The sequence below is a fragment of the Schistocerca nitens genome, chromosome 9 (genome assembly GCF_023898315.1).
Source record: "Schistocerca nitens isolate TAMUIC-IGC-003100 chromosome 9, iqSchNite1.1, whole genome shotgun sequence".
NCBI classification, from domain to species: domain Eukaryota; kingdom Metazoa; phylum Arthropoda; class Insecta; order Orthoptera; family Acrididae; genus Schistocerca; species Schistocerca nitens.
Window position 1 is genome coordinate 309661754 of NC_064622.1, and position 21794 is coordinate 309683547.

The following is a 21794-nucleotide window of genomic DNA, read 5'->3' on the forward strand; positions in this document are numbered from 1 at the left end:
TTCATTGGTTCTTCGGTATGGACAGTAAAATACAAGGACTACGTGACCTTCTTACTCCGAGCATTTCTATCCTGGTCATCTATTCTAATTGCTCCTTCTTGGTTCTTGTATTTATCCGTGTTTCCATATAATGTAGGATTCCTAGCATTTTGCTCCACTTTACAGTACCAAACTATTTTTTAGAATAATAGATCCTAATAAAGCGTCTTAATTTTTCTTAAATCTTGCTTCCTTTAACAAGGATTATCCCTTTATTACTTGCAAACACTAAAATCAGATGTTCGCGCGCTAGGAATAACGCCTGCAAAGGTATGGATATGATATAGAACCGTAGCTTTCCAGCCACTGTAATGCATACTCTGAACCCTAACTCTACCAACACACTTTTTGAGGTCGTTCAGAGATATTTTAGGAGTATTTTGGTGTGAGATGGCCGTACTCGCCAATGGCTCGTTATAGAGTAATTTCAGCTCATTTGGTTTTATTATGTCCATTTGTACGGTATTTTCAACGTTATTACGCTGAAAATATCTCAACAACAGGACAGATGTCGACTGTGCGTGCTGTGTGTATTGTTTGCAAACAAATTTGCCCCACAATGAAATTTTCACTCTACAGCGGAGTGTGCGGTGATATGAAACTTCCTGGAAGGTTAAAACTGTGTGCTGGACCGAGACTTGAACCCGGGACCTTTGCCTTTCGCGGGCAAGTGCCCTACCTACCGAACTACCCAAGCACAACTCACGACCCGTCCGCGCAGCTTCAATTCCGACAGTACCTCGTCTCTGTGAAGTTTGGAAGGTATCCAAACTTCACAGAAACTCTCCTGACAACCTTGCAGCACTAGCATTCCTCGATGAAAAGATATTGCAGGGACATGGATTTGCACAGCCTGAGGGATGTTTCCAGAGTGAAGTTTCCAGTCTGCAGCGGAGTGTGCGCAAATACGAAACTTCCCGGCAGCTTAAAACTGTGTGCCGAACTGTGGCTCGAACTCAGGATCTTTGTATTTCGCGGGCAAGTGTTCTACCGAGCAGGAGAGCCTCTGTGAAGTTTGGAAGGTAAGAAACGGGGTACTGGCGGAATTAAAGCTGTGGGGAGGAGTCGGGAGTCGTACTTGCCGCAAAGTTCCCGAGTTCGAGTCTCGGTGCGACAGACTGTTTTAATCTGCCAGGAAATCCCAAACTTACCCCATTCGCTCGCGGTACTTAATGATAGCAATCGTAATGGCCAGTTTACTATTTGCCCACAAGCTTACCTTCAGTATTGTTCGGTTCTGTCTTAGATTTACTTTTCCGATAATATTTGTTACACTTTAACATTGATACCCAGCAATGTGACTAGGTTTACTAATAAAGAGCTGGCCGATACGGACATGGTGTATGGGTTCACTGAATGCAATCGAAGAACGGATCAACGACGCCATGCCGAGCTGTCCCCGCAATGAGACGGAAACCTCGTCACAATATTTTTCCAGCTGAGCGTTCTTACATTACTCTGAGTTTTGTGTCGTTCGATTTGGTGATTGCACGTTACAGGCTTCGTCACTGTTGTGAAGATTTGTTCACACAGACAAAGGGAGCTCAGGTAGCGAACAGATTAAATTACTCTTGCATTATTACTTTGTGAAGAGCCACCGAAGCCACCGGGAGTGTTACAATGAAACTGGTAAACTCCGCTGTCCCCCGTCCCCCATTGATTGTTAAGAGAATAGAACTCCTGTACATAAAACAGCTTCAGACGTCTGATTACTTTACATATGAGCTAATGTGTTAAATATTTGACGCTAAGCGTATTAAAACTTTATGGTTGAATACGCAAAACTGTAATTACATTAGTTTTATTACTTTCGATTATTTGCCCAAACACTAACCAAAAATTTACATTTTCCTAGTTTTTCTTCTTAGTTATGCATCGTACAACCTCCTCCTCGGAAAAGTAAATTATATCGTTGCACGATATAATTTTGTAAGTATCTTCGTGGTATATGTGGATACTGTCTGCAAAATGGTTAGCGAATGGAGTAAAGAGTAAAGAAATAACAAATTAAAACGTCATGCTTGATGCTGAAGTTTTACCTCAGGAAAACCGAACATTCATTAAGCGATAAATCGTTTCCTTTCTTTATTTTGTGCGGCAGTTACCGAGAAAAGTTTGTAAAAAGATTTGAAATTATTTTGAAAGTTTTTGGAAGTCGCTAAGTGCCCACATGATCGAATACTGGATGAATATGATCTGGGTAAGTTATGCGATGAGAGTTGCAATGCTTCAAGGCAAATACACTGTTTCTAACGTTAATACTTGACTTAGTGTGTTAAACCTTACACGTAACATTATACTCCTCAGTGAGTAGATTATGACAGCATTTTAAATTTTAGCATTCGGCCAGTAATTATACGAAATATTGAAAATCAAATTTTTGTTGTTCCTGAAAGCTGTTAGAGACACAAACTGCAACTTGGCCCTGGTGACGATTTTAGACGTTTAGTAATGTAACTACTCAGAAAAATCCACGAAATGTTGTTGGTGGAGTATATCTATTGAATTTTATAATTTTTAACAGTTTTATGCAGCGACAGCAACTGATATTGTTTATATAAGAACATACAGTCTCTAGTCACAGGACGAGGCCCAAACAACGGGCTTAAGTGAATTTGCTACAGTTTGGTTAATAGAAATGACAAAACCTTATGGTTATGCATCAAGTTTTATAAAGTTGACTTAGGACAAGGCTTGTTTTAGGCAAACATTTAAATAATATTTTATGTTCTGAAGGAGACGTTATTACTAACGTTGAAACCTAGGTAAACGATAAAGTTAACCTGCAACTGCAGGCTGTATATTCTTATATATCTATTGAATTCATTTCGGTGAATGTGGTTCAGTTGACATGTGAAGAACAGGAGTCTTCAACGTCAGCTGTCTCCTGTCTGCATGTCCCTGCTCTGGCCTGAATTTTGTTCGCTGTGTGTGTCACAGAGGCAGGGCGTGCCGGAGAACGACGCGGCGCCCGGCGAGTTCCCGTGGGATGTGGTCATCTTCTCTGACGAGCTGCAGTCGGCGCTCTGTGCAGGAGTCATCGTCACCGAGAAGGCCATCCTCACCACCGCCCACTGTGTCGAGGGGTAAGCACCTGTCACCGTGCCACTCTGTAGTCGGTTGTTGCTCTACTCCTTAAAGCCGTCGTCACACAGACCGTGCACTCGAACGTCAACGTTAAGCTTTGCCGAGTTTCTGACGTCATGACGTGGAAAAAGCGCGCTACGGAGTCTAGCAATATCGAGCATAGCAGATATTGTGAACGCGCACTTGAAGATAGACTAGACAAATGGAAGAATAGTACCTTCGTCAAGTGCAAACCATCTGTCTCTTTTTAGTGCAGAGTTGGAAGGCGTCATATTTGTTTTCAGTTGCAGCCCATATTTGGTGGGTGTCATATTACAAGTAGCCTTTTCACCACAGCTTTTCTCACATATGTATTTGTCACATCTATTGAGCACACCTCCTCCTACCCCCTCGGTGACCACCACTTCCTCCCTCTGTTGTCCACCTCATCCTCTCATCTCTATCTGTCTGTCCCCTTCTCCCCACTCTCTCTGCTTCTTCATCACGTCCTCTGCCTCTCATTGTCCACTTCTTCCACTCCCTCTCTCTAACCATATTTTCCTCCTCAGTCCCTCTGACCATGCCCTCTTCCTTTTCCACCTGTCCCCTACCCCTCTTCAACTTCTACCTGCCTCATGCATCTCTCCATACTCCCTTCTCTCTGTCCATTTCCTTCTCCTTTTACTCTGCCCATCCCCTCCTCTATCTATCTCAACCTCTCCCCAGCCATTGGCATGTGTAGCTCATGGAATATAGTTAAGTAAAGCAGCCCAATACCACTCCCACAACATGCCTGTCATGCAGGCCAAGCTACACACCAGGTGTTGGAGAAAAACAAGTTTTTGCCACTATCTCTGCTCCCATTGTAGCTAGAAGGTTATAAACAATACAGTGCTGATACTTGTGAGGGTTTCTGTTTCTGTGCCAAATTTGGTTCAAACCGATCAAGGCGTTTGGGAGGAGATGCCAGACATACATACACACAAACAGTCTGCTTTACGTATATAATAGATGATATCCTATGACTATATGCCATTTCATAACACCAGCACATTGAGGAACTCTCAAAACCGTGTCGTTGTTGGCAAAATTTGTTGTTAGAAACTGATGGGAAACGTCATATTGGTGCGTTAAGTGTTTTTGTATTAGTACCCCTGTGTTACCAAAATATGCTGTTTCAAGGCATCGGCGCACTGAAGATCTTTCAAAAATGTATTGTCTTGGTATGATCTGTTCCAATTAAATGTCAGAATCAATTTGTTATTCCTTTATATACCCTTCGGTCTGAGTCTGAATTAAATAGACTGCCCATCTAGAGCACTGTGGAAGTTCCAAAAAACATTCTGCATTCCTTTGCCCAATGACGACTGGCTTTTTGCCTTTTTCAGTGGTGGTGAATGCACATGTTTCCCTTGTTTGTTTTGCTCTTTTACCGTGAGCTCATAATGATATATCAACAACAACTCGGTCATGTTGACAAGGCGGCTAAAGAAGTCACAAGAATTGGCCTGCAAAATTTCCGCTACTACCTCGGTCTGGTGGACTTTTTGAACGGTTGTGGGCAATCGAAAAATCTAGCCAGTGGCGGCCTTTGTCATAGCTAAAATGTCGTGCAAGATGTTGAAAACTGATCCATGACTGCCCACTATCGATTCGATTGTGATACACCGGTATTCGAACACCAAAAATATTCAAATGTGTGTGAAATCTTAAAGGACTTAACTGCTAAGGTCACAGTCCCTAAGCTTACACACTACTTAACCTAAATTATCCTACGGACGAACACACACACCCATGCCCGAGGGAGAACTTGAACCTCCGCCGGGACCAGCCGCACAGTCCATGACTGCAGCGCCCAAGGCCGCTCGGCTAATCCCGCGCGGCTATTCGAACACCAGGCCCTCCTCTTGTCTTGCAATTCCCAGAGGGATGGCCTGTCACTTGATGGAAGCGTCTGCACCACCAAGCGACTGTGTCATTTATGATAGTACACTGCTGTAATTCAGCACGTACTGTTGCAGCGTTGTTCCCCTTCAAATACAGAGAACGAATACGAGTTAGACTCTCCAATTTATCAATGGGTTATGCTGTTTTGCTTCAGCTGCCGTGGAGGCATGCTCTGGTACAGTGGCGCTAAGATTTCAATGCATATCAAGACCGCAGTCGTGTACCTACTAGTAAACAATAAAATATTGAAGTCACTTTATTTTGTCGAGGTGACAATTATAACTTTATGACCTCCCCTCGTAGTGATTAGACACGTTCCTGTTGACCCAGTCCTTGTAGTGAGCGTCGGTGGATGGTCGCATTACAGACGCGAGAGCTCCGACCTGACGGTGAAGGCGGGCCTGCAGTCGGTGGGCGGGCAGCCGGTGGCGCAGTCCCAGGTGGCCGCCACCATCCGCCACCCCAACTTCGACCCCAACACGCAGTTCGACGACCTGGCGCTGCTGGTGCTGGCGGCGCCACTGCCGCTGGGCGGCGCCGGCCGCCTCTCCGCCGTCTGCCTGCCGCTCTCCAGGGCCTCCGGGCCTTCCAACGGCTGTGTCGCCAGCGGCTGGACCAAGGCTGCCATACAAGGTAACACACTTTGAAAGTCCCCTTCCGTTCGGGACTTGGTTGTTTACTTATTTATCAATGCTAGCGATTTCCTGTTCAGGAGGTATTATAGTGTGACCTCTACATTGTCAAGACAATGTGAAGCATAGTGGGGTGATGAGGATCTGTCGAACGCCCACAGGCGCTAATGAGACAGTGTTATCAGAATATACATTATTATTCACACGTGCGGTTGTCTTCTTTCACGGTAGTCAGTAGCCAGGAGAGCAGAAGGGCGCTGACCTTGCGGTATTATCCCAATCCCTCTCTTCAGACTTCCAGTTCAGATATTTCTGCAGCTGAAAGCCATTCTTGTGTACGGCTTATGCTTTGTTGCCTCACTGTGCACGGTCAATGGAATGATGTTATGCTCCCTTCTCCGCAAAGTCACTCTGCTGCATCGGCGAACTGGTCTTCCAGCTTGGGTGGTGTGTGGCAGCTTAGCTCGGTGGTGGGCTCGTGCTACATATACTTTTAATGAAATTCTCTTAAAATTCCATCGAGCTTCACGCTGGGTGCCATTTTAACGATATTCCTGGAATGAATGATTTGAAATTTCGTAGAAATAAAAAAGGAAATAATAATTTTATTTCTTGCTTAAAAGTTAATTTGCCTTAGTGCGAACTTTGTTGTAGAACCACTCTCTTCATTACGTGTGGTAATAAAAAAACAAATTTTACTTTCTTAAGGATTACGTACATTTAAAGGAAATTATTACGTGCACTCATATTAATTGGATAGTACTATCTGGATAAGAACTGAGTCTCTTAAATCATTCGGCCTTGGCATACACTTTCCAGAATGCAGTGGGTTTTTCTTTTTGTGAAATATTTTTACTGACTTTTATCCCGGCACTAGCCATAGAACACAAGAATATTTTAATTAACAGAAAATGTCTTAATTATTGCCAAGCCGACATTTATCACTGATCAAACCTACTACATTACGCATGTGATTTATAGATGACGTGGGCATGCTCATTTACATAAATAATTCACACTTTTAATGAATACTAATATATTTAGCCCAAACAACAAGTCAACTCACATTAATTCGTAACGCTTCAATTAAAGGCGGCTAAGTCCCGACAGATACAAAAGAAGTACATCTTAACTCTGCTGGACAACCACTATGCATACACAACCTTTAGTGCCCACAATGCGGGTTAATGAATCAGGCGCGTCTAATGGGCGCGAGCGTAGCTGCACATCGCGTCTGCTAGAGCGATCAAGGATTAACACTTCCTCACTTCTTCCTCACTTCAGCTGCTCTGTCCACAACTGACCCTTCCTCACTCTAGCGGCTCTGTCCACACAACTAGCTGCTCTGTCCTTACAACTTAGCTGCTCTGTCCACACAACGACAGAGAGTCTCCACATGCCAAAGATAAACAACGGCACGACTATTACGATTATTAACATTTCTTTGTAAATCGATTTCTAGCAAATATCGCTGATACCGCAAATACTGACACTTTTACATTCACATAATAAATATAGAAATTTCCTATCCTAATACAGAGAAATGTTACAAAAAAATATAATAAAAAATAACAAACATATTTCATACCACATTCAGTAATATTAAGATATATTATATATATATATATATATATATATATATATATATATATAACTTGCCCAGATCGGCGTATATGTTACAAATAAATTGTGAAAATGCCAGGGAACGTTACATTGCCCCCTGGCAGCATTTGGCAAAGAGGTTTTACCCTTTGACACAATGGTGCCAGTAACGTTCTTTACACCTCTGTATGTTTTATGGAGTGGCTCTTGTAATTAGCCCCAGGATTATATAAGTACATGGCTCCCCCATTTGGGCGTAGGCAATCAGGAAACCTGGGCAAAACTGTGCCGGAGCCCAGCCATCCCAGTTGGTTTATAGTCCATATTAACAGTTTTTCATTTGAAGTATTTTTGCAGTTTGTCACAAACGGGTTTACACAATTACACAATATCACTATTTTTCTTGTGATACACTACAAGGTCACTTGTCCTAGGATATATCAATTACGGACGTACATAGTACATGTTCAATGTTTATCAAAATGAAGTCATTAATATGTTATTCAGTTTATGTAAACATTCCAAAAGCCAATAATGTATTTGATGAGCGGTGGGGTGCGGCGCTCGGCGCGGCGCGCTGACTTCGTGTAGGTCACCGCCCCATCGTTGACAGCTACGGCGCGTACGGGCGTGGCTGTCAGGTCTGCTACGGGCTGCTGTGGCCGCTGCATAGCTGCTATAGCCGAACGCGTTGGATACCAGCTCGCCCGTGCTACGTCTTCTTGCGGTGCTCCAGGAAACATGCAACAAGTTCACAAACAGTATACTATCCGTATTTCCTGCTGTGGGAAAGAACGCACACAATTAGTGGTAGTTATTACTCAGTAGGCCTTCACTAGTCTGGTTCGCACAAGGTTTCATTGTCACAGTACACTTTTATGGGCACACAATATTTTCCACCGTCATGACTTGTCATTAGTCACACGCTCTTTCCTAGCGTCCCTTTACATACAAAAAGTTAAAATTTGACACTAGGTTTATCCACCGTCCGTTATCGGTTCACTATTCGTGTTGTGCTAGTTCTTTATCAGTGACTGTCACTGTCTGTTTCTGCCGCACAATACTACACCTTTGTTAAAGTTTATTTATTTCTATTTACAATGTCCGCTGCTGAATTTGTTTGCAACAGCACATTCGTAACCTTTTACCAGAGTGTAAGATTTACGTACATACAATCAACGTCCTACGTAACCACAGTGAAGTCTCTGTAGGCGAAAATTTACTTGGACCGTATCTGGCTAGCTCTTTCTTATTGATTGAATCTGCACATGCTTCAATTGAAGCTTCTTTGTGAGTTTCTTTACGCTACATAAATTTACAACAAGGTTGCCTCCCGTGGTGCTCTCGGGTCACTACTGGGTGCATTATTTTGTGATAACACTAGTGAGATAATAAAGTTCTCAGGGCCTTATATTACTAATATTGTTCCGGGTTCAGATCTGTCAATCTGACAGCTACACATAGATACACATAATATAAAGGATTGTGCCAAGAAATATCTCAAATTAAACACAAATTAAAAGAGTACATAACACAAATATCCACACACATGAAAAAGGTCAATCATATTCTTATAACTATACACTCCTACACTAGTTCACCTTATTAATGTTCATTGTTTACAAAGGAACGGTGTCCGCATAGGACTATTAGTCTTTTACTGTAGGAATGCTTTTACATCCTTACGCGGATACAGTCCCCGTACTCTCCCTGAGTGGGGATCTGCTAAGAGATAGCTACACTCATGTGGCACACTTACTACTCTAAAAGGTCCATTATACACCAATTGCCACTTGCTATTCTGTTTCAAAGATGCCGAGGACTTAGGATGATTGCGTAAGAGCACCAAGTCCCCAACATTAAATGTTTGGTTATTCGTTACATGTCGATTATATTTTTCCGTCCTTTTCTGGGCGCACCTGGTAAGGTTGCATCCCGCTTTTCTTATCTTCTCTTCCTTAGGCTCAGGAATGACTGGGACCTTAGGCAAGGGTGCCAGCCACTCGTTCAGAGCTCGATTATTATTCATTAATATCTCATTTGGTGGATACCCCGTAGAAGCATGCGGGGTTGCGTTGTGAATTTCGACAAACTTATGTATCATATCTGGCCACCTTGTGTGCTTATATGCAATGTATAACCTGCAAAATTTATTTAACTCTCCAAATACTCTCTCTACTAAACTTGCTTGTGGGTGAAAGCGGGAAATTAGTATACGCTTTATATCTTGTTCATATAAATAGTTTTTCCAGGTATGGCCTGTAAAATATGAAGCATTATCCGATATTATCGCTTCAGGCTTACCTACTTGTATAAAATATTCTTTGCCTAACCATTTCACTATTCCACGAGCAGTGGCTGATTTAAGGCAGTATATTTTTAAATATTTTGAAAAGAGGTCATACACCGCTAAAATGTACTTCAATCCACCCCTGGCTCGTGGGTAGGGTCCTGCTATGTCTATAGATACTAATTGAAGTGGTCGATGAGGCACAATAGGATGCAGTTCAAACCTTGTGGACTTATTTTGAAACTTAGCCTTTTGGCACAGAGGACAAGTCCTGATAATGGTGCGAGTCTGCTGGCTTATCCCTTTAAAATAACAGAATTTGGATAAAATCCTTATTGTTTTGCCTATCCCAGCGTGACCCCATGCTAAATGCGTGTGCCACACTACAGCTGGGATAGCCTGTTGTGGTATACACACGACTCCGTGGTCATTTGACACACTTGTTTTATAATACAGAATATTATCTACTATTTTGAAATTCTGAACACTTTTAAGATTGGTTCCTTCTTTAATTTTGCTAATTATATCTCCCCAGATCGGATCAGTTTCCTGCAATATAGACATATTCTTACACATGTGTAAAAAGTCCCTCCTATGTACTTTATCTTGTACCAAGAGTATTCGATATTCCTCCGATTGTTCTAAAATATTTGACATTGAGGATTGCCCTAGTGGAAGCCTCGACAAAGCGTCTGCCACAACATTATCTTGTCCCTTTAGGTACATGATTTTAATTTTATATTCCTGTAATGCTAACCTCCATCTTAGCAAGCGGGTATGGTATAATTTACAAGTCATTAAATAGCTCAGAGCCTGGTGGTCACTGAATACTTTGACTTCCTTACCATAGATATAGTAGTTAAATTTCTTTACCGCCCAGACCACTGCAAGAGCCTCTAATTCGGTAGCAGAATATGCTCTCTCGCAGCTGCTTAGTGTGCGGCTGGCAAACTCTATTATTTTTACTGTTGTGGGGTCGTTGCTCCTTTCCCACTGAAATAAACAAGCACCCAGACCGTATGAACACGAATCTGTCGCTATGCAAAAATCTTTTGTCATGTCTGGGTGTCGCAATATGTTTGCATTCACCAAGGCGTTTTTGATAGCGTCAAATGCGCGTTGACATTCGTCTGTCCACACCCAGTGCGCATTTTTACGCAACAGGCTCAATAACGACTCGTTATTCATTAATTGGTTCGGGACAAATCGTCTAAAAAAGGATGCTAGACCTAAAAATGCCTTGAGCTGTTTCTTAGTTCTAGGACTAGGAAACCCACGAATTGCATCAAGTTTTTTGTTGTCAGGTTTGATGCCTTGTGGTGTTATTATGTGACCTAGGAATTGAATCTGATTACGTCCAAACTTGGATTTATCAAGATTCGCTGTTACCCCTGCTTGCTTAAACCTTTCTAAGACTTTACTCAGTAGTTCTACGTGCTCCTCCCAGGTGGCAGTGGCAATCACTAGATCGTCTACATATACTGTCACCCTTTGCAGCAACTCCGGACCCAAAACCGCGTCAAGGGCTGTTATGAAAACTCCTGCACTTACATTTAGGCCGAAAGGTAGTACCCTAAATTGGTAGCTTCTTCCCCCAAATATAAATGCAGTATATTGTCTCGACTCGGGTGTAAGTAGAATTTGCCAGAAAGAACTTCTCATATCAATAGATGTCAAATATTGCACTCCATGGAATTTTCGAAGTTGCTCATCAAGGTTTTCCGGATGAGTCCTGACAGGTACAATGATTTCATTTATGTCTCTTGCATCCAGTACTAACCGTACCTGTCCGTCAGCTTTTGCTACCGCCACCAATGGACTACTATAAGGGGACAAAGACGGTTCTATTATTCCCCATTCGATCAGTTTTCTTATTTCCTTAGCTACTATTTCCTTCTTGGACCAAGGAATGGAGTATGAGGCTCGACAGTAAGTTTTGTGAGGCCTTACCTCGATCTTGTATTGATATCCCTTAACAACTCCTGGTCGTTCAGAAAATACATCTGCATAATTAGATAATAACTGTACTATTTCCTCCTGTTGAATTGAATTTAAATTTTCGGACTGTGATACTTTGTTCACTAATATATCCATATTCGCCTTTGATTGATCACCTTGTACGTCAGGATAATAGAGATTCTGCCCTGGACAATAATTGTCTAATTGTAGTATCGATTGATTCCTACATTTTATATTTATGGCGTTACAATTAGGTACAGGTACCTCTTCAGATCTAAGCATGGAAAATTCTATTCTCCTACCAGCATTCATCAAACTTAATTTTCCCCGAGAAAGGTCTATTATTGCGTCCCTCTCTCTCAAAAAATCTACCCCCAAAATGCAGGCTACCTTTAAACCCTTTACTACCAGGAATGAGCTCGTTATGGCTTCTTCCCCTATATACATCTCTACCCGCACTTGGAGCTTAATTATTTGTCGCTGTGCACTTATGGCTCCAGTGACTCTACAATTATTCACGGGAAAAGTCAGCATACGCCTTTCCTTCCCCAGTACCTTGAATAAGTCCATACTCATAACACTAACAGTAGCACCTGTATCTATGACCACTTGCACATCAATATTGTTAATTTTAACTTCTATTATCACTTGTACATTGTCCTTGTGTTCCTTTATGCACGTGGATGGTTCGGTTATTAATTCATCTCCCATCTGTACCCCGTCATTATACCTAAGGATACAGATTGTTTTCGGTGTTTTGTTTTGTGTCGGGCTGCTCTCACTCCAAACCGTAGCCGACGATGGAGAGCGTATCTCGGCCGCATCTAGTTTGTTGAATTATTGCTAGTGGATGGGCGTGGCTGCTCTGTGTCATTGACCTCCACTATGTGCACGTTGTGTTGCGTCGGCCGCCACGGCTGCGCAATTGGCGCATTTTGTGGTGGCGGTCGGTTATTGTCATATCTATCACTGTTTTGCCGGTCCGGACTGGGCCTTTGGTTCTGTGGCCAAGTTCGGTTTGCATCATTATAAGTATTAGTGTTGTACGGCCCCCTGGCATTTTTCCATCTATGACTGCTTGGTGGGCCTGTTTCATACCGGTCATCGAACCTCCTTTTCCTATCATTATTCCCCGGTGGTCTATTTCCGTTCCGGTCTCTATCTCTATTTCCGTTTTGTGTATACCCTTGTCTCCTATTATTACCTCCGCCGTTTCTATTACTGGTTAGAGGCGTGTTATTTCTACCATTTCTATAACTATTTCCGTTACTTCTAATCTGTTCAGAGGCCGCCTTAATGTCCTCCTGAATCAGGTCAATTGCGTCCAGAATAGACAAGAAATGTTCCATATCATTTTCGGGCACGTGTATAAGCTTTTCCTTTACATCTATCGGCAAGTGTGATTTCAAAAGTCTGATCAAATCCCGAGATGAAATCTGTTCGTCCCAGTAACGGGTCTTATTAATGTACTTCTCAAAATATTTTCGCAAATTGCCTAATCGTGGAGAATACGGCTCTGGATTATATACTTCCTTCCGTAATCTCTCCTGAATACATGTTGACCAATATTTGGCCAAGAATGCCTTTTCGAATTGCTCATATGTATCGCAACTGTCAGCTGCTTCGGTTGCCCATAACGCAGCATCTCCCTGTATGTAAGACATAACAAACTGTATTTTCTGGGTATGACTCCAAACGCTAGGCAAAATGTTTCTAAATCCCTTGATAAACACTACAGGGTGAACAGATTTCTTCTCCGTTGTAAAAATCTGAAACTGTCGGTTCCTAATCAGACTTTCTTCAATCACTACTTTGGAATGACATTTATTTGTTCCGCTTACATCGGTTGCCTGTCCTGTCTTGCAGTCACAATTGTGTACTGCTGTATTTATATGCCTATCATTGTTTGACTGCCGCAAACTTAGCTCCATTTCGGCAAGACGGCGGTCCACACTCCGCTGCCACAGCGGAATGTCCTTTTGCACTATCTTTTTAAGATCTTGCACATCCGCAGTAGAATCCATCTCTCTGGCCTCAATTGCGGCGTGCACTTTCTCATCTAATTCCTTTATGAAGTTGCGTTCTATTTTGTGCACATGTTCGATCACTTTGTTCTCAATTACGTGGGTTGTGTTAAGTTCTAGTTGTTCGACCCTATTAGTCAGGACACTGACTTCCTCTACGATATTGGCATTAGCCATTTGAATACTATTTAGTCCTTCGCTTAATGCTTGCACCGTTTTGGGCATGGTTTCATATTTTTGTTTCAAGTTAACAATGTCACTTTGCATAACTTCTAAAGCTTGCATCAACTGCAAGTCCCTCTCATGCATGCGTCGGTCACGCTCTGCTTGTTTGGCATCACGTTCTTTATCACGCTCTGCTTGTTTACATGCAAATTCAGCTACCAATCTCTGGTCACGCTTTGCTTGTTCGGCATCACGTTCTTTATCACGCTCTGCTTGTTTACATGCAAATTCAGCTACCAATCTCTGGTCACGCTTTGCTTGTTCGGCATCACGTTCTTTATCACGCTCTACTTGCATTTGTACAAATTCAGCTTGGAAAGTGATCATGCGCTCAAACATATCTTTTAATGATTGCACTTCTGACATCACACCACTCTCTGGTCCGTGCCCAGTGCTTGCGGATGGCTCACTATTTACGCTATCAACTGAATCACTGGGTGGCAGTGGCAACATTTCTTGCCCTTCTGCCCCCAGATTCTCACATTGTACTTCCTGAGCTACGTCACTAACATTACTTTGTGTCCCATTTTCTAACTCGGTATCACTATTAACTAACTGTTGCTCATTATCCATGTTGATATCTTTCTGACTACGCAATCTGACCATAGTAAACAAAAGAAATAAAATCTGAACTAAGTATCCTAACACTTCAGGTTTCACTCACATAAGCACACAAGAAATGGACATTACCCAATACATACGTACTATATACTACAATGACTAACTACTTAAATGTCCTGTTATTTTAAAACAAAGTACTAACAACAAGCACACCACTAATGATCCGAGGACACTGCACGGAGGCTACTTTACTACCTACAGGACAACTACACTGTAGCTTTACCTTTTGGTGATCTATCTTGGGTGCTGCTGCCCCCTGATATTGTGGAAGGTTATTAATTTTTCAAAATAATGAGCTCTCTGCTTCAGCTCCGGATACATAGTGTTCTCATGCAAAAAATCATACACAGGTATTACCACACAATATTGGTTAAGCAATACATACAGTACATGACAAAATTATTAAATGTCCTGCAACAAAGTTCGACTATATTAATTCCCTAGGTATCTCAAGGGTATTTCGTGGCCGCTGCATATTCGTGCCCCACGCTGGGCGCCATTTTAATGAAATTCTCTTAAAATTCCATCGAGCTTCACGCTGGGTGCCATTTTAACGATATTCCTGGAATGAATGATTTGAAATTTCGTAGAAATAAAAAAGGAAATAATAATTTTATTTCTTGCTTAAAAGTTAATTTGCCTTAGTGCGAACTTTGTTGTAGAACCACTCTCTTCATTACGTGTGGTAATAAAAAAACAAATTTTACTTTCTTAAGGATTACGTACATTTAAAGGAAATTATTACGTGCACTCATATTAATTGGATAGTACTATCTGGATAAGAACTGAGTCTCTTAAATCATTCGGCCTTGGCATACACTTTCCAGAATGCAGTGGGTTTTTCTTTTTGTGAAATATTTTTACTGACTTTTATCCCGGCACTAGCCATAGAACACAAGAATATTTTAATTAACAGAAAATGTCTTAATTATTGCCAAGCCGACATTTATCACTGATCAAACCTACTACATTACGCATGTGATTTATAGATGACGTGGGCATGCTCATTTACATAAATAATTCACACTTTTAATGAATACTAATATATTTAGCCCAAACAACAAGTCAACTCACATTAATTCGTAACGCTTCAATTAAAGGCGGCTAAGTCCCGACAGATACAAAAGAAGTACATCTTAACTCTGCTGGACAACCACTATGCATACACAACCTTTAGTGCCCACAATGCGGGTTAATGAATCAGGCGCGTCTAATGGGCGCGAGCGTAGCTGCACATCGCGTCTGCTAGAGCGATCAAGGATTAACACTTCCTCACTTCTTCCTCACTTCAGCTGCTCTGTCCACAACTGACCCTTCCTCACTCTAGCGGCTCTGTCCACACAACTAGCTGCTCTGTCCTTACAACTTAGCTGCTCTGTCCACACAACGACAGAGAGTCTCCACATGCCAAAGATAAACAACGGCACGACTATTACGATTATTAACATTTCTTTGTAAATCGATTTCTAGCAAATATCGCTGATACCGCAAATACTGACACTTTTACATTCACATAATAAATATAGAAATTTCCTATCCTAATACAGAGAAATGTTACAAAAAAATATAATAAAAAATAACAAACATATTTCATACCACATTCAGTAATATTAAGATATATTATATATATATATATATATATATATATATATAACTTGCCCAGATCGGCGTATATGTTACAAATAAATTGTGAAAATGCCAGGGAACGTTACATACTGAAGAGTCAAAGAAACTGATACACTTGCCTGGCATCGTATAGGGCACCAGCGAACACGCAGAAAGGCCGCAACACGGCTAATTTCTGAAGTAGTGCTGGAAGGAACTGACACCATGAATCCCGCACGGCTGTCCATAAATCCGTAAGAGTACGAGGGGTGTGTAGATCTCTTCTGAACAGAATGTTGGATGGCATCCCAGATATGTTCAATAATGTTCATGTCTGGGGACTTTGGTGGGCAGCGGAAGTGTTTACACTCAGAAGAGTGTTCCTGAAGCCACTCTGTAGGAATTCTGGACGTGTGGGGTGTCGTGTTGTCCTGCTGGAATTGTCCAAGTCTGTTGGAATGAGCAATGGACGTGAATGGATGCAGGTGATCATACAGGATCCTTATGTACGTGTCACCTGTCAGAGTCGTATCTAAACGAATCCGAGATCCCATATCATTCCAACTGTACACGCCCCATACCATTACAGAGCCTCCACCAGCTTGAACAGGGTCCATGGATTCACGAGGTTGTCTCCATACCCATACACGTCCATCCGCTCGATACAATTTGAAAGGAGGCTAGTCCGACCAGGAAACATGTTTCCAGCCATCAACAATCCAGTGTCGGTGTTGATGCGTCCAGGCGAGGCATGAAGCTTAGTGTCGTGCAGTCATCAAGGGTACACGAGTGGGTCTTCGGCTCTGAAAGCCCATATCGTTGATGTTTCGTTGAATGGTTCATACACTGATACTTTTGATGGCCCAGCATTGAAATCTGCAGCAATTTGCGGAGGGGTTGCACTTCTGCGGAGTGTAGATGCAGGCTTAGATGACAGGAGGGAAAATTCAGGTTTTACGTTCCGTCGACGCCATGGACATTAGAGACCGAGTTCAGACTCGGGATGGGGGACGAAACCGGCTACATTCCTTATAAAGGAACTATCCCAGAATTTAGGGGAGCCACAGAAAACATAAGTCTGGATGACCACAGAGGTATTTGAACTGGACCCCTCAAGAAAGAGAATGCAATGTCTTACCACTTTGTCTTCTTGCTCGGTTGCAGTGACGAGACTGAGGTCAAGGTCATCAGATATGGAACTCTAGTTTCGGTTCGCTAAGACTGGGAATGAAAATCAGCAGTGACATTGTTTAAGAAATCATTCAGTTCTTCGCAGAAGTGCTTCAGAGAGACTACCGAAAACCTCGAATAATAGCTGTGATCTGAATCACGTTCCTCCTGAACGCAAAGCCAGTGTCTTAATGTTGGAACCGTATCATTCGGACAGAAATACTAAAACTTGGAATGCAATTTGATTGGTGACAGTTTGAATTTCTTATGAGGCAAGACTCCTGCTTCAGAGGACAGATGAGCGTTCCAGTGTCCAGCAAGAAACGGCACAATCATGGCTGGAAGTTCATGAGCCTTTAACAATAACGTTACGACTTGAGGTACATTATCTTTTCATTCTCTTAGACCATTAATCCATGTGGTAGGGCGTATTGATCAATTTTGTTACACTTTCATCATCAGACGACGTAGTTATCATACGGTATGATTGTTTTAAGTAGGCAGACTCTCTCAGCAGAGATTACCTTGCTACTCAACTCGAAGTGATTCTAACCAGTACGACCAGAGATTCAGAGTTATAACCCAACCTCTACGGATCTTAGCCCAATCGACCCTTTAATGGGTTCATTCGTGCGTTGTGTTCGCTTACTGAACTGTCCACCAACAGTGGAGACATTCAGCATCTGAATCGCATAGCTGCTGTGTGTACGGTGCGGTACGGTATCAGATGATAGTATTAACATTAAAGCACAGCAACCCGAAGGATGGTTTGAATAAGAGGCTGGGGTCTTAAAACATTGCACCACCTTACTCGACAAGTAGACGTAATAAAATTAGTATTTACATAAAAGAGCGCTATTTTTAAAAAGGTGAGAGGAAGTCGGTACAGGGTTGAATGGTGGGTGTTACAGGCAAGGTACGTGGAGCTGACGCCACGATGCACCGGGTCCCGGTGAACCTGATCGAGCCGGCCACGTGCCAGGACCTGCTGAGGAAGACCTACCTCGGCAAGTACTTCGTCCTCAACAAGAGCTTCGGCTGCGCACTGCCGGCGACCTCCACGGCCAGCTTCTGTATGGTGAGTTCTTGCAACGTGACTTTCAGCTCCAGCTGTAAGACGATTGACATCGATCTTAAATTTACATTGACTCGTGCAAACTTTCCGTCTTTATCGCTTTTTAGTTTTATAATCTACTCATCTTAAATCGGCTGAAGCTATCATCAGGATCTGTCAGTTAAGCATGAAACAAAGGTAGGTTTGTATGTTAGTATCTGACGGGACACTGTGTATCGATGCCTTTCAATGTGTTATGTTTCGTGTCACATATACGTACATATTTAAAACTTGCGTTTGGTGCATACTGCCTCTCATTTGTTTCTCTCTTATCTGATAGATTCTGTTGTTGGATTAAGTAGAAATGCGTTAAGGCCTGCCTATGCATATTATAAATTAAGGTCCCACACCGCATTTTTCTGCTTCTGCGTGAAAGCTAATCTCAGAAACTATTGTAGGCATTTTCATAAGGTTTTCACTATAGGCTGATTCTCGAGGAAGATTTGTGTATATAACCTATTACCTCTGGGTCATACAGTTTGCATACGGCACTAGACACAGTACACACGAGATGTGAAACCGAAGCATGTCGCTGTTAGTTTATAAAATAAAAAATCGCTAAAGACAGAAAATTATATTGAGACGGTCGCGCACTCCTGTAAAAATTTTATCATTTACTCACTTTGACTCAATTAATTTTCCCAAGAGATAAATTTCAGAAGAAAGCCGTAGAAAATTTCGCAAGAAATGTAAATAAAAATGTATTGTGGAATCCACACGAAGGTAGCTAGACTTTTTGTTCCTTTTTCTTCATGGTCACTGTTTTAACCCCAAGCATCTGTGTCGCGGCTAGAAAGAGCTTTTTAGAATTCCGACACTCAGGAGCGTACCCAGGATCAGAGCTACGTGGCAGCTCGTATTAGTTCCACGGCGAATGGCGAAATAGGTACACTTGCTAGTAGCTGGAACCCATCACATGTTTCTCCTTTCTTCAAACTGTTATAATCAACTGGTACCTCTCTCTGAGTGGCAGGGCAGAATGAGAATTCGACTTATGACGATAATTTTCTTTTTTCTGGAGGGGGGAGGGGGGGGGTGTAGATGGCCGCGTCCTGCCCTCCTTCTCTCCCTCCCTGTCTTTCCCATCGCTGGGTTCGCGCTTGTCGCCACCCGCCATTTCACAGACGATCCAGAACAGGATTTTTCTACAGTTTAGTATCTTCAAAACGTTAAACAGCAACCTCCTTCTTGGACCGTAGGAAGAAAGGATGGTCACAGAATACGGGAGCAGGGTTTTTAAGGTGCGAGACGATGTTAAAAATATTTACATTCGAATTTTCAAACCGGAATCGGTTGGATAGTATGAGGAGGTACGGGGGGAGCGGCGGGAAAACCTGAGTGTGAGCATATACTGAAACTAAGATTTCCAAATACTCATTTCTGACTCGACTCGAACGTCTCTGTTTGTTAAAGTTTGACACTACACACGAGATGTTATTGAAGATCCCAGGTCCAAATAATTTTCGAAGGATATAGCTGATTCATCCCATCATGCCGTTGTCATGATTTATAGTGCAGACTGTGTTTCTCTGAATTTTTTCGACGTTCATTAACTTGAATGATGGCTGTGTGTTAAGATTCGCGAGTCGTTTGCGGGCAGTTTGTCCCACTCCAATTGCTGCTGTTTCTGCAGATGTGCCGAAAAGCCTGATTATTTTTGTAAACTTGATATGTAGGAAGGGAAATGAAAGGGAAAGAATGGGTGGGAAATGGTGACGGCTAGCCGCACAGGACATTGTGGTAATGCAGTGGCGAAAGTTGAAAATTTGTGCCTGGCCAGGGCTCGAACCACTCCTCATGACAGGTTGCCTTAACTGCGTCTGCCGTCCGGAAATGAGCTCTGGCTGACTCAGATTTCCACGCTCTAATGCAGCATCCATCGTCCATTAAACTTCCTACATGCAAATCCTGATTGCCGTAGGAGATCGGACGATATTTGTGCATCCACAATGAAACAAACGTCGAGGAGCCATTATCCTCTTTTTAACCCCGACGCAAACGTTCAACGTGTGTATATGTCTGTGACATCATAGCTGCCAAACGAAAGGTCTGATTTCAATGCAGTTTTTTTTTTCAGAATTGTATATATCTGAGTGGTGTCTCTTCTGTCGGACATGCCCAACAGATCAGTCGCCACTCAGATATATACATTTCTGATTATTTTGTCTGTGGGGTACATTTGCTGTGCTGTCAACTAAAGTCCCTTTCGAATAACTTATAACCGGGTGTTTCGTCGACAACCGCCAATATTTCGACAGGTGGCCATACTGTCATTTCCGAAGCAAAACTGCAGCAAGTAACCGCTGCAGTTTTGCTAAGCGCTGCAGTTTTGCCTTGAAAATGGCAGGGTCGACACCTGTCGAAATATCGGCCGTTGTCGACGACGTCACCCGGCTGCATCCCCATAAGTTATTCTAACCTTGTGTACGCCGGTAGAAACTTGGGTCTCAAAGGGTCCCGTATTTAGCAGGCTTCCAGTTTCATCTCATATGTCCAACAGTAACGCTCTCTCATTCTGACTACTGCCTTGTTGGACCATAGTTGCTGAATCGCACCATGAACATTTATATGCATGCCGGTTGATGTACGCATTATTTGCAGTACTGAAAGCCTAAGGCCAATTCTTCGATTAGCGACTTCGCCTTTCTGCACGTAGATCTCCCTCATCACAGCGGTTCAGAGCCGTTGAGAACATTTATTGAACCGACAGCCAAAATATCGTTCCAGAATGAATATACAAGTTACCCGTTCCATTCTCTATGTAAGCAGTTGGTTCGTCTTCATCACTACCATGTCAGTCTACAAGAGCCGATGAATATCCTGAAAATCAAAAGTGATCTGTCTGGTCACTACAGCCAGCCTGAGTCTCGTTCATTCACTACTTCCCAAAATCAACATCTACATCTACCTACATTTGCATACATACTCAAACCTGCATCCGACCCGTGGCAGAGGGTACTTTGCACCACTGCTAGTCATTTCTCTTCCTGTTCCACCAGAAAATAGAGCGAGGGGAAAAACAATTACACTACTGGCCATTACAATCGCTACACCACGAAGATTACGTGCTACAGACGCGAAATTTAACCGACAGGAAGAAGATGCTGTGATATGCAAATGATTAGATTTTCAGAGCACTCACACAAGGTTGGTGCCGGTGGCGACACCTATAACGTGCTCACATGAGGAAAGTTTCCAACCGATTTCTCGTACACAAACAGCAGTTGACCGACGTTCCCTGGTGAAACGTTGTTGTGATGCCTCGTGTAAGGAGGAGAAATGCGTACCATCACGTTTCCGACTTTAATAAAGGTCGCATTGTAGCCTATCGCGATTGCGGTTTAACGCATCGCGACGTTGCTGCTCGCGTTGGTCGAGATCCAATGACTGTTAGCAGAATATGGAATCGGTGGGTTCAGGAGGGTAATACGGAACGCCGTGCTGGATCCCAACAGCCTCGTATCACTAGCAGTCGAGATCACAGGCATCTCATCCGCATA

The 21794-nt window shown here is 42.6% G+C and overlaps 1 protein-coding gene across 1 annotated transcript in view; it reads left to right on the plus strand.

Annotated features, from left to right (window-relative positions):
• Window positions 1-21794, plus strand: part of LOC126203369 (collagen alpha-5(IV) chain-like) — a 68336-nt gene that overhangs the window by 43714 nt on the left and 2828 nt on the right. Inside the window, exons 9-11 of the mRNA XM_049937665.1 lie at window positions 2980-3125; window positions 5420-5685; window positions 18092-18258. Coding sequence (XP_049793622.1) covers window positions 2980-3125; window positions 5420-5685; window positions 18092-18258 — 579 coding nt within the window. The remainder of the gene's footprint in view (window positions 1-2979; window positions 3126-5419; window positions 5686-18091; window positions 18259-21794) is intronic.